We start from the raw sequence: 13,525 nt of genomic DNA on the forward strand, positions 1-13,525 counted from the left end.
TCATATTTCCTTTTCTTAAAAACATTTGTAAATATTTGTAACAATTTATAATCATATAATAATAATTCGAAGATATTACAAAGATCATCAAAAAATCCGTGTGGTGACTTGGAATGGACTCTATCTAGCTCATTTCATTTACAATTAAAAACAAAAAAGAAGGTTGCTTTCAAACTAAAAGTCATGATTTGCAAGGGATACATATCATTTTGAAAGACAGACAAAAAGCAATCTGTGGTCTCCTTGTTAAGCTTCCTTGTGATCTCACTTTCTTTTGCATTGTTTGCAGAGTGTCACCTTTGCCTGTCACACACACTCTACCCCACTTTAAAAAAGACAGCCTCATGCATATGTGTGACATTCTGCCCTGTCAAATCAGATACTACAGCACCACAGTGTAACAAGCTGTTGAAACATTTTTGACAAATTTATACTCTCCAAACTGATATGTTATTAAGCTAGCTGACTAAAATCTCATCTTACCAGTAATGCATGCATTTGGGTTTTGAACTGCGTTCAAAGTATTACTTTCTTCTACCAAGGTGTTTTGCTTGAAATACCAATGGAATATGGACTCTGCTGAGGAACAAAAATATACAGAAACCAACACAAGAACACAAGTAAATGCCAGAAAAAAATATATAAAAAGAAATTGCAGAAGAAAAGATAACATAAAATAAAATGGCAGAAGAAAAAAACTTCATCACTGCATCAAAATATGACTTTTGCCTATGGAATAAAGTAAGGAACCTATGACAGTGAAAAGGTTTACTGCAGCAGCGTTGATGACCCTCCCTACAGCGGGCTTTCTGCTGCTGTCATGTAGCTCTTCACACGGGAGAAGACCAGTGGCGGGTACTTCATGTCGATATCGAAGTCCGTGACGGAGGTGGTCCGCGTACGCTTGTTCAGGATCTGGCACGAGTATCGGAGCCAGATCAGCTTGGCGTTCTTACGCTGACCTGAAATACCAGAAGGGGATGATTAGTATAAAAAAACTTGTCAATTAAAGAGTTTAATTTCTAAGGCATCATTGCCCCTCTCTCACAAGGGCAAAGAATAATTAACTTAATTAATTAAGACATCCTCCAGGCATAAAGACCTACAACAACAACAACAAACTTGTGACCTTCACTTGAGACATTTTAAAGTTGATATTCTGTTAAACAACTATCAAACGAACTAACCTTCACCAGCAAGCCTGGTAACCAAAAACACAGCAAAACAACTACCCAGCATTTACTATGACTCTGTACCCGATTGCTTTCAATCATCAGAGCAGCATACCCAGCAAAAAAAGCTGTCGCCACATTGTATCTTGGCTTACCTGTACTTAAGTTGTAACACCTGCACTCATCGGTGTGTTTCATATGGACGCCTGTACTCACCAGTGTGTTCAATGTGTAATATGATAGTCACCTGTACTCATGTGTTCCAGGTGTAATATGGACACCTGTACTCAGGTGTTCCAGGAGTAAGATGGACACCTGTACTCAGGTATTCCGGGAGTAAGATGGACACCTGTACTCACCTACATCTGCCAGTCTCATCTCCACATGAAAGCTCTGCTCTGTCTGTGGCACGTTCTCCCGTGACCTCCCGTAACCCCTGGTGTACCGGTAGTACTGGTTTTGCTCGTACGGGTTGCGCTTCTTCAGGAAAGCTGCCATCTTGTCTCCTAATGGGACGACAGTTTAGGGAATGGTATCTTGAACAGCCAAAATTACTGTGAAACTGCCATGGCAGTCGGCACTAATGTTGCACTAAAGCAGCATCAAAACTTTGAGCCTTAGGGCCACACTGCACATCATTTTTGCAAGGGCAAGGCCTTTTTCAACTTAATTTTCTACAGTCATTTTGAAGATCTTTTTAGAAAAAAAATCTTAAGCATGTTTGAAAGAAGATTTTATCAATATCTTCAGAATGTATACAAAGCTTTCTTCGAAAACTTGTAGAATAATACTCAGAGTTTCTTTATGAATTTCTCATGGTTACAAAGTAGTCTGCTTTAAGTCATACCTGGGCTGCCACAGAATATTTAGAATGCATTCCACTGCTGTCAAAAATTTGAATACCAGATTCGGCAGTTAGAATCAATGTTGTTACAATCTTTTTGATCGAGGACACAAAACCCTCTCAACTTCTGGCGCATTTCACATTGAAATGCGTGTTTTTTCGGGTGGGTATGACATAAATAAAATACAACACCGTGTTGTATTCTATATGTATAGAAGTATGTAACTGACCTTGTAGTCGGTAGTGTCCGGTGTACATGCCCGTCATGCTAGTCCCCTTCCCGCGCAGCTTGGGGACGATCCCGTACGGTTCGTCTGCAGACGTCAGGAGGAGCATGGTTCCGTCTGGGAAGAAGCGCATGTAGCGGTAGTACTCCACCATGTGGAAGGGACGGTAGAACGTGTCCAGCCCCTGCTCTCCTGGTCGCACGTACGAGGTCTTACTGATGTACACGCCGTCATATCTGTAGAGAAATAGTATACTTTCAGAACAACTCCACTCTTTGTAACATGTGTGCTTAGCCAAGTCAGTGGAGTGCTTGCTTTACATTCGGGGGATGGCGGCTAAACCCTTGTATACAAAGTAATTCAATAATAGTACATACTTCGTTCTCTGCTTAGCTTATAGATAAGATTAAGAAAGGTAGTCAAACACACACTACTTCCAGTGGACTAGCCCAGTGCTGTAGAGCTTGTACTACTGTGTGGCCCAAGGGCTTTAGAAATGGAGATTGGCATTGCCCCAGACACCAAAAGGGGTGAGAAGAATATAAACTTTTTAAATTCAGAACAACTCAACATTTTATAAATTGGACATTCTTCATTGAAATAGCTCAAATGAGTACCTTTGATTATTTGTGTATCAATATTTGGCCTGCGTTTTATACCTGAAGTGAGGTCTATTGATGTACATGTCTCTCCAGCTGCCGTACAGGGACGGGGTCCCACAGTTAATGCCCCAGACTCGCAGGCACGCCTGTCTCCAGATCTCTGGATCCCGGGCACACACGTAGAACCCACGACACACCAGGGCCAGTCGCTCCAGCGAACGCATGTCCAGATTGCTGCTAACCACCCATCTGGAAAACACAACACAACATTCATTAACTACAACTGACAAGCGAGGAGAAGTTGAATTTATTTAATGATAGTTAGTTTTATTTTGTACCTGTTAACTGTATCTGTTCAACATATTTTGTTTGTTGTGACCTGTACTTAGCCCAGTGTGGCATACAAAGCGCAATAAAGGTCTTCATTCACTTATCAATTTCAACCATTTTGGAATGTAAATAAAAAAGATTTCCTGCTCATGATTAAGTTGAACAAAAAAGGTTTGGGGAAAAAAAATTGGACTGCTAAATACAACAACTCTTCATGCAAATTGACTTAATAACTAAATAATTCCTTGGACTTGGAAAATACATTGTGTATTGTCACTTTCATGTTTAAGATTGGCATGAAAAATGTAAGATATGTGCTGACCTTTATGTTACCCTTTGTGTTACACCATGTGGTTTCATTTATTTAAGGGGACTTAATTTCGCGGTAAGAGAGGAAAGTAGGTTTTTGCTGTGTTTTGAGTACGCTGTTGAAACACTCCTATAGTACTGTAGCAATACATAATGGCAATGTATATTCGCAGTATCGTGATTCTTTGGAGGAAAGGTAACCGCAAAAATTCAACAAAAGAAAACCAACGGGAACATTTTTGGAGAGAAGATTAACAGTATCACATACAAAAATTAATGCCACTCGGTTGGTGCAGATAAGATGCTGCATTTTTGGTGTTATTTGTTTTATTTGAATCCATCACAAACAACGTGAAAGGGAGGGCAAGACAGGTTCTCAAGCACCTTTACAAGTTGCCCTCCGACACACTAAAGACGTCAACATCGACAATATATTACAGGCGTGGTACCTGAAGATGTAGGTTAGCAGTTCGGTGGGAAGAGCAGAAATGTGCGTCATCCGCAGGGGGAGCTCTGGCTGGCACAGACGTCCGTCAGACACCGCCAGACGGTGGAACTGCGACAACAGGTCCGCGTCCTCGATGTCCGGGCTCAAGAGGTCCTCATCGTCCGATGAATCTGATTCGTCGTCAGATTTCTGCTCAGAGTAGTCAGTGATGTGGGACTCGATGTCTGGTACAAGCTGGATGGCTTGTCTGGAAGGAAAGTAGAACTCTCAGATCACATTACATCTTTTATGCTGTAGATATTTTTTGCTGTAGATACCTTATGGAGAAGTCTAGAAGATGACAAAATATAGATATACATATAGCCATGAATACAAGTTTCAGTAACCTAAAGTTGAGGTCTCAAAATGTGTACCTCTATAGAGCTACATAGGGTAATGAAAATAATAACTTCATTGCACAACAATTATACAGTACAAGGTCCAAAGTATGGCAATCTACTTGTACATAACTACAGTTCAATAAGATAGAGTGAAATTCTTAAACATCACGCATGGTAAGGAATTAAAACTCTTATCATTAGATGGCTTCAACAATGTTTGAAGTTCAGGCATAAGATAACATATACCTGTAAACTCAAGGTGCAAATGTTTTTTTCAGTCTAGCCTTTTTGCCTTTGCATATAGTTTTAGTTTTGGTGTGTCTGGATGTTTGTGTTCTTGTGTGTTTGTACATATTAGAATACACTGTCAGTAGAGTGGAAGGAAGCAAGTGGGAATATGGTGTCACTGAAAAGGTGACAGAAAGTGGAGTTCAGGGGTGATAGAACTAGTCATTTATCATAAATGACAGATATTCCAGGTCATGGGGTTGATGGAAAAGGTCACTAATTCATAAGGATGTATTGTTTATGGACTGATTGTGTTTTCGCAGTTATTTATTTGCCACAATCTAGTTTAAAAGCTAAATTTCCAGTACTTACTTGTAGAACTTCACAGCGTCATGCAGGTTCCCATCCTGCTCAGCTGACACCCCCTTCAGGAACAGCCGCTTGGCGCGTTCCTCCAGGTCTTGGTTGAAGTCGTCATCAGACTCGCTATCTTGTCGCTTACGACGTTGCTGCTGTTTGTGTGACAGTCCTGTGAGCGAGAACAGAATTTGACACATGAACTTTATTGTCCATGTATGTTCCTGGGAGCATGTTAGCTTACATGTCTATGGCTTTATTGGAAGTATCCATAATGTCCTTGGAGCAACATTATATGTTTATGGCTTTATAAGGAATTCTATCATGTGATCTGTATCTTTGATATATATCGTCTGACCCAGCCTCTTCTCTCATGATGTCATTGAAAAGTGGCCATCAGGCCGATTTGAGTTTTCCATAACTATAGTAGTAGTATCCAGTCTTAGATTATACTGCTGCAGGGTTCCCTGACGCAGGGGTATGCTCAAACAAACAAACAAACAAACAAATTCTCGTGGACATTATGAATGCAATGGTTTACAGGTTATCATAAATGTGCAAATCAAGATCAACAAAATAGGGGTATGTAATTGAGATGGCTATCATCTTATATTGAAAACCGATACACCCCTAGGTGTATCATTGATATTTTTAAAATGTCAAAGCAAACAATGTTAGATATACATGTAACATATACATGTATGTGTGCAATCTTGTCCTTTTAAAAACAGGCTTTAACATATCAAATCTTAGTCTCTTGCCATACTTGTAGGTGTTTATTACTATCACCGTCCATTCATAACGTTTATCACCACATGAAATTTTGATATCATGCCATAATTTTACTAGTAGTAGACTCCAAAGAAGCACTGTGGTTTGATAGTATGCCAGACATTTCCAGTCAAATACCAGACAAAATGTATTCAACTTGGCTAGTCCCAAGAGTCTACATTTGGAAAGTTCAATGTCAATTTGACCCATGGTATGTTTATATTGAAAGTTGATGCTGGCGTCACATGTCCACTCTCACTGTCTGTCCTAACATGCAAAATAAGGGTGGGGCCTACATGTACATCAGTGTTCTCACCAGAATCTTTTCACAGCATAGGGGTCAGGTAAAGGAGGCCAACTTTATGCAACGCAAGTCATGCACAGAGTGCCGAAGACATGACAAGAGTAGGGAGTCTGGCATACTCCCGAGAAAAATCTTTATATTGATAACCCAATGAGGCTCTATTTTCTACATTTTGAGGGATAAATTTGGTGAAGTAAAGTGTTTCCTCTATCACAGCCTTATTCTAAAGTCAAATATGAACTTTTTATAAGATTTATGAAGGGTCACAAGGTTCTCCCTAGATAGAAACACCCCTACATGTATGCTGGTTGAAACACAGCATAGGGGTCCAAATCACACAATCACACATGCTGAAAAGGCCTGGCGAAAACACTGTATATGTTTACTACACAGAGCACACTGCAAGCATGTAAAATACTGTAACGTTACTATGTTTGAAAGAAGTCACATCATGCATTTTAAAGCTGCGGAAGGATGGAAACAGACCCCTAATTGGCCTAAAGACTTATCACTCTATTACTGTGTAATTAAGCATGCACATTGTAAGAAATGAATTATTATTTTTTAATATTTTTTTGCATTAACAAATGTTATGTTACCTGTATTCTCAAAGGACGTAATCTATATTCAAGTACAAAAATGTGAAGTTACATGGAAAACACAGTATCTAGGGTTTGGTATTAGTATCTATCATAGTATCCATTATCTATAGGATAAACATTAAAGAAATACAGCTATGAACACGTTGAACAAAAGAACATCTGTACCAAACAGTACGCCACAAGTTGTAAACAACCCACTGTGCCCTCGGCAATTACCCAGGAGGTCTCATGTTTCACTGTCAATTTAATTGCCAATTGTTCTGTTCCAATTCTGTGTGGTAGTTTTATTGACAACCTGGTGTTAACACCAAATTATAGATTACTATATGTCTAGATTGGGGACTTTATTCCATAGAGCTGTTTATGTTTCGGAATAACATTTTACGACATTAAAAATGGAAAACTGTGAGACACGCCCCCTTTGCCATAATTTCCTCACAACAACACGATTTTTTCCTCCGAGTTTAAGATCACACAGTGGACGAGGAAACCTCCCTAAATGTGCCCTCTGCGGGTCTCCCAAGGCCAAAAATCGGCGTGTCAACATTCATATCATGCTCTAACGACTGACAGAGATCCCTTGTTAGAGCTATAATCGTGAGGTTATGAGGAAAGCACTACAAAAACAGGCCGTTTTGTGTGATGTGACCTACATGTTAACAGTCATACAGGGAAACACACGTAGCTTCGCCATGTCTGCAAATAGACGGTTCTAGCAGCACATGTAGCTTACGCAATCTGCGGGTGACAACGTGTTGAAATATCGATAATGGTATCTTTTATGGTGTGTTAGTCTCTGAAAGGTTTTCGTACATGGCTAGAGTGATAAATCGGGCTAACCTGGGCTCGAAGTCAGCTCGTCTCGCCACCGAGCGCGGAAGTTGTCCAGCTCGGCCTGCAGGTCCACTCCTGCCCGAGCGGAGGAAGAAGACTCCTCGTCATCCTCGTCTCCTGCGGTCTCGTCGCTGCCTAGCGGCACGTTAGCGTTGCCCTCGCCATCCATGTCGTCTGTGGTGTGGCTTGGGCGTCTCAGACGGTGAGCTCGCGGTCGGTAAATCGGACAACACACAAGACTGGGAAGCGATAATGTCTGCGGATTGCCGCCATGTTGGAAACAGTGGTGAACAGGCAGGCACCGCAGCAGAGCGCTATGAACACATCTTACATTGCCTTTGCATGCGCTCACTAACGCTTCCACCAATTTCAACAACAGCAACAACACTTTCTCTCCATCAAAATTGACATTAAATGATAAATTACTACATCAAAGCCGAGATGCAATATACAAAGGAATTTTATGTCTGCATTTGTTAAAACACTGACAATATGTTGTCAACCTATAACCTTAGACTTTATGTGGGCCGTCCCAATCAAAGTCATAGTTTTTTCAGCAAAATCAAAGTCTGTGCCTTAGTTCACACTTAAAAATTCGTACCTTCATTATCTTCGCCGAGTACTAGTACTCGGGGAAGATTATGTTTTCGGTTGAAAAATCTGTTGGGTGGGTCTGTATGTATGTCAGGAGCATAACTCAAGAAAACTTCTATGAATCTTTATGATTTTTGGTAGGTGTGTAGTGGTTGTGCAAAGGAAGGTCAAGTTCGAAAATGGTTCACCTTGCGTTTTTCAACAGTACTGCAGCGGACTTTGAATTTTTTGTGTTTGTATGTAGGCAAAAAAAAGTGACGGAAACGTTGATGGATCTTCATGATTTTTTGCAGGTGTGTAGATGTTGTAGAAACGGAGGTCAAGTTCAAAAATGGTTCCCCTGGCATTTTCCGTCGGTACTGCAGCGGGCTTTGTGTGTATGTGTATTTGTATGTCGCCAACATAACTTGAGAAGCTGTCGATGGTTCTGCATGATACTTAGTGGGTGGGTAAGGTTTACAGAAAGGAAGGTCAAGTTCGATAATGGGCCTTCTAGCGGGTATCTAAAGTATTGCAGCGGAGCTTCAAAGTTTGGGGTGAAATTTTCTGGAGGCGCCAGGTTCATGATTTTTTTATAGTGGATGGGTCTTGGGGCAGGGAACAAGTGGTGTAAGTTTGGGCCTCTTGACTACTTGTTTTGAGCTGCAGTGGGCCTTTATGTATGAAACTTTGGAGGAGGATAACTCATGCAGGGTTTGGTGTATCTTTATTGCTTTTGGTACGCAGGTACCTTAGGTGATGATTAACATAATGAAATGTATAGTATGCAAATTGGGACTTCATTTACATAATTAAAGAGAGTAATGTATAATCCCATTGAAAGCTGTTACTCGACCTCAATTCAGGGACACTTGGAGGATTGCCTGGCTTGGGATTTAGGTCACCCAGCTGTGTGCCAGCTGTGCGCCCTTCATTTGGTAATAACTCAAGAAGGGGTCAATGGATCATCATGATTTTTGGTTTGTTAATAGCTTAAGTTATAATTTGATTTAGATAGATGGTAATTATGCATATGGGAGCCAATATGCATAATTGATGAGGAAAAACCATAATTCCATAGTGATCAATGGCAGGAATTCGATTCTTGTAGCATCTGAAAGTTCATTAAACTTGTTACATATATCAGCACACTCTACACATATACTAGTCCTGTACCACCAAATGATTTTTAACACTATCTAGACTGGACTCATCCCCCCCCCCCCCCCCAGCATAACCTCCAAATGGTATGGTGCATGATCAAATTTGCAGCGGGTGATAAGCATGTAAATATTAATCACTCTCCATAATAAGCCTTGATTATTTGGCGAAGATAAAGTGTTCGTGGAACTCTAGTTTAAGTTATTTTGGGGGAATAAAGTGAGACAACTACAGTAGCAAATCTAACATTACTGTTGACATGCTTGATGCACATTTCTTTGCAATCACAAAATTAATCACTTTACTCTTGTGTATGCAGATCCTTGTTATTACCTCAATCAAAATAGAGGTACTGTTTTTGGTGTGTCTGTCTCTGTATGTCTGTGTGTGTTTTCAAATATTTGTGGTCAGTTTAACTTAAGAATGGCTGGCTGGATTGTGATAACAATTGGTATATCGGTAGGTCTTGGGATGACAAAGATGAAGTTTGGGCTTCCTGGCAGCTATCCTTGGTACTGCAGCAGAACTAACGTTTTTGTATCTTATGTCCTGGGCATGTTATGGTCTTGATATTTTCGTGGCAGATAACTCTTGTTGTCTTGAGTGGTGTAGGTTTGGGCCCCTAGCAGCTTGCTCTTGAACTGCAGGGGCACTTTTGTTAGAATCTTTTAGTTTCGTGTTACATATGAAGTAAGCTGTGTATGACGGTTCAAAGGGAGTACATGTAACGTTACATGTACTTTATTATTTTAAACTCTTGTGATACTATTTTCTTCCTGCACGTGTGCTACATTGAATGCTGACTCAATATCTTGGCAAATAAATTGTTTTCAATATTTCATGTCCTGTTCAATCAAGATAATACTGCTGCTCGGCTTCTTGAGGTTTTGGTCTTTGTAGGCTGACTTCTGGTGCATCCCCGTCAAGTATCAGCCAACGAAAGGGTATGTCACCCCGCATGAGGCGGTATAACCCCAACGGTGCATGTCACACGTAAACACGTTGCACGCAAGCACGTCGACTACCTACCTACTAGGCTGACTCCAACAATACTGCCGATTCAAGTTGTGGCAGGTTTAATACACTGCATTATGGCATCCCTTTAATCCTTAACAAACTTTAACGCTTACATGTATATGTTCATCTTGACATTCAATGATTGCTCCTTTACTTTGTGTATATTCTGTACCTGTAACTGTCATCTGTATTACTTATTATTGATCACTTTGCTGTTTTTGTTGTTACATTCCAGAGCAGAAAGACTATTCAGGGAAAAGTAAGAAAAGCATACAGAACCCAAGAAGCAACCACCACAAGGTTTATTTTGTAAAAGGGTTTTTACTGAAGATAAAGGTACAAGAACAACTAAAATCTGCTTCAATATAGTAAAGGAATAAATTGTCCATTTGGGACCTGGAATGTTCAATGGTATAAGCAGGAGACGGTGGGTTCTCCCGGACACTAGAATCACTTCCAACTACACCCTTACTAGTTAGAGATACTGGGTCATACTGGATGGTTCTTGTCAACTTCTTCCACAACTTCTCTTGATCTAATCACAACTGGTTCTGTATGGCAATTTAGTCTTGACTATCAGTTTTTCATAACAAAGGGTCAGCTGAACACAATGAGATTTCTTTTGTATCACCGCTTACATGTTGCTGCTTACACCTGACTTGAGTACGAGATAGTAGTAGAAAGTCATGTACTAGTGAGCATACAGTCAGATAATACATTCTGAAAACTGCTGCTTGTACCTATGTCATGAAAACAAAGACATTGTTCAATAGAAACAATGCCTTTTCTTTTCAAAATCACAACATTCCTAACAATAACCATCAGTACGACCCAGGCTCCCGCCTGCCCTGATCGCTTGCGTTGCCATGACTACCGTCTCCAAAGTTGCCCCGCCACATTGCAATCTTGCCCATCCATACTGCACCCTTCCCGATACAAAACCACTGTAGTCTCCTCACAGAGGAGAACCTTGTGCCCCTCAGAAGTGGATAAACCCTCTACATTAGCACCTGCCTGCCTCCCCCTCCCATAAGCTGCCATCTGCAATGAATTGCAAAGTAAACAGTGATAAAAACATGAGTTTTTAAACAAGCTGCCTCAACGAAGATCTTGGCCCAGTTGACTCAAAAACGGATATGTTGGCACATCTACAGCACTTGGCAGAATGGCAATAAGTAAAATCTCATAACTGGCCAGTTGCTTTTTGGCAAAAAATGGCATAATACAGATATCACGGTTTCCATGGAGCATCTTCAACTGACAGCCAATCAAAAGTCTTCTCTCATCAGCTCTGAATCTGTGACACATTTCCTATATAAGATCAAAATGCATCAACTCCTTTAAGGAACACAAAGACACGTCTTTCAGACCTTTTTGATCACTGATCAAAGTTCACACCTTTAAAAAAATTTTCTCCAAAATATACTTTTCATCTTCTTCCTTCTCAGAAATTTACATCCTTTGGTTCAAAAATTACTTTGGAAAAATAAAGCAGCCTGTCAACCTAGCCGCTCCCTCTACGCTACCACTACGAATGACGCGCTCACTACGAACCATTAATTGTCGACTTGACGCAATTCCTGTTCACCATTGTCGACGCAATCGTTCTACACTACCGGCTACCCTGCCAGAGTAGCCTTAACTTGCTGTCTCTTTCACCAAAACTACTAGCAGAGTTGAGTCCTATTCTACCATCATCCTCTAAATCCTACAATTGGAATGTCCAAAAACCATCCCTCCCAAAAACAACCCTCATTGGTATCTTTAGGATCGAACCTCAGAGTAAAACCTTGATTCATTTCCTTTCCTGCTTTTCCTCCAGTGATCCAACAACACAGATGGAAAAAAACTCCACACAAGGGTAAAATAGCAATGAAAAAATGCAGACATCAGTTGAAAAAGCTCCAATCGAATGTAGAAATTGCAATCGAGAAATACAGTCATATGTTGAAAAATCTGCATTTGAACATCAAAATAAAATGTAGGTCTTCCTTTGATTGCAACCCTTTTCTCCCTTCCCAGAAAGCTTGTTTCGGCCTGGTAGTCATGGCAACGTAATCAGGGCCGCCCCACGTTGGACTTCAGCAGGATTTACAGCTCTTTGGAACACACGTAATGACATCATGGTATCCATGGTTGTGAAACTACTAAGAGAAACTACCTGTGACTTCAGGGCATCAGTATGGCCTTCGTTCTTTTATCTTTTATGATTTAACGTTTTCAAGATTTCGAACCAAAAACGAACACTGCAACTGTTTACTTCAGGTTAACAATGCATCTGAAAGGTAGTCATCTTCAGTATCTAATATTTCATTGGCAAAGACTTTGTGTCCGTCAGAGTTTTGGAAGACCATACTGATTGTCCCTTTCAGTTGCAGGTGTCTCTACTAGGTACATGATTGCACGACAGCTTTCTACAGCAGGCAATGATACTGTGGCTACAAACTGTACAGGTATACTGCGCTCTAGAAGTAAGACCCAGGCTCACATGGCAATTAACCATTATCACTCTACTGATTACCAGTACCAATCTGGTGCACTGAGGCACTCTTAGAGTATCAAAAGTTAAGGAACAGTGCCAGAAAATGTTATCAGATACAAAAGTTGAATCAGTACTATGTCAGCACATGCTTGGAGGTTAGGAGAATTTCACAGCATCAACAGCTGCTAACTGCAGTGTGACAGAGGGCAGAGCAGGGAAGTCACTTCCAAATTCTCCTCTGTTCTGTCATGTGCTTCTCATTGCCAGGTAACCGTGGGTCTTACTTCTGTACAGAAGGGCAGTTGAGGATGTATAAAGACTGGAGTGAGCTTGAGATACATGCGTTTTGGTACCATATGTCTGGGTGCAGGGCATAAGTCAGAAGGTGCTAGTGAACACAAAATACAATGTAACACCAACATATACATGCAGTGGGGAGAGCAAGAGCTATGTGCTTTTAGGTTGGAGTGGGCATTTCCTGGACCAAAACATGTTTTGGCAACTGACCAACCACCCAATCAAGCCACCTTTCCAAGAACCTCTTCCAATGTTGGTCCTCAACTGGACAAACTTTTTCCAAGTGGTGTGAAACTAGGCTGATTTCCACATTTTCTTAACAGAAGTTTTTTTCTTCTTTCTCTCTTTCCCTGGCTGCTGAGCAACATATTCGTGAAATCGAGCAACTTTCAACTCAGGGTATCAGCCCAGAGTCACACCCAAAACTTGCTTGCACCACTTTTGCCCCCAAAGAAAGCTCTTGCACACCCCCACCACCACTAAGTACAACACAAGAAGAGAGAAGACGGCATGGTTTCTGGCTGGCCTGCCAAACCACTATGAACGCCCCCTAGCTGTTCCAGAAACTACTGCAGCCACATAAGATA

General features: G+C 40.8%; 1 protein-coding gene across 1 annotated transcript; it reads right to left on the minus strand.

Moving 5' to 3' along the window:
* Nucleotides 1-127: 127 nt before the first annotated feature.
* LOC136443233 (F-box only protein 9-like) lies at nucleotides 128-7,717 on the minus strand. Its single transcript, XM_066440377.1, has 7 exons — nucleotides 7,415-7,717; nucleotides 4,913-5,069; nucleotides 3,934-4,179; nucleotides 2,903-3,094; nucleotides 2,247-2,479; nucleotides 1,532-1,678; nucleotides 128-962 (listed from the first exon to the last, which is right to left on the minus strand). Exons 1-7 carry the CDS (start codon nucleotides 7,575-7,577, stop codon nucleotides 796-798), a joined length of 1,305 nt encoding a protein of 434 aa, XP_066296474.1. The 5' UTR covers nucleotides 7,578-7,717; the 3' UTR covers nucleotides 128-795.
* Nucleotides 7,718-13,525: the final 5,808 nt, after the last annotated feature.

Source organism: Branchiostoma lanceolatum, chromosome 10 (assembly GCF_035083965.1).
Source record: "Branchiostoma lanceolatum isolate klBraLanc5 chromosome 10, klBraLanc5.hap2, whole genome shotgun sequence".
NCBI classification, from domain to species: Eukaryota; Metazoa; Chordata; class Leptocardii; order Amphioxiformes; family Branchiostomatidae; genus Branchiostoma; species Branchiostoma lanceolatum.

Bases quoted from the DNA above. Each gene is read 5' to 3' on its own strand.
- LOC136443233 (XM_066440377.1), bottom strand. From the start codon at position 7,577: ATGGATGGCGAGGGCAACGCTAACGTGCCGCTAGGCAGCGACGAGACC. The intron at 3,095-3,933 runs GTACCACGCCTG...TGTGTTTTCCAG, and splicing joins CTGCTAACCTACATCTTCAG to ATGGGTGGTTAGCAGCAATC. The intron at 2,480-2,902 runs GTATAAAACGCA...ATTTCTCTACAG, and splicing joins ATCAATAGACCTCACTTCAG to ATATGACGGCGTGTACATCA.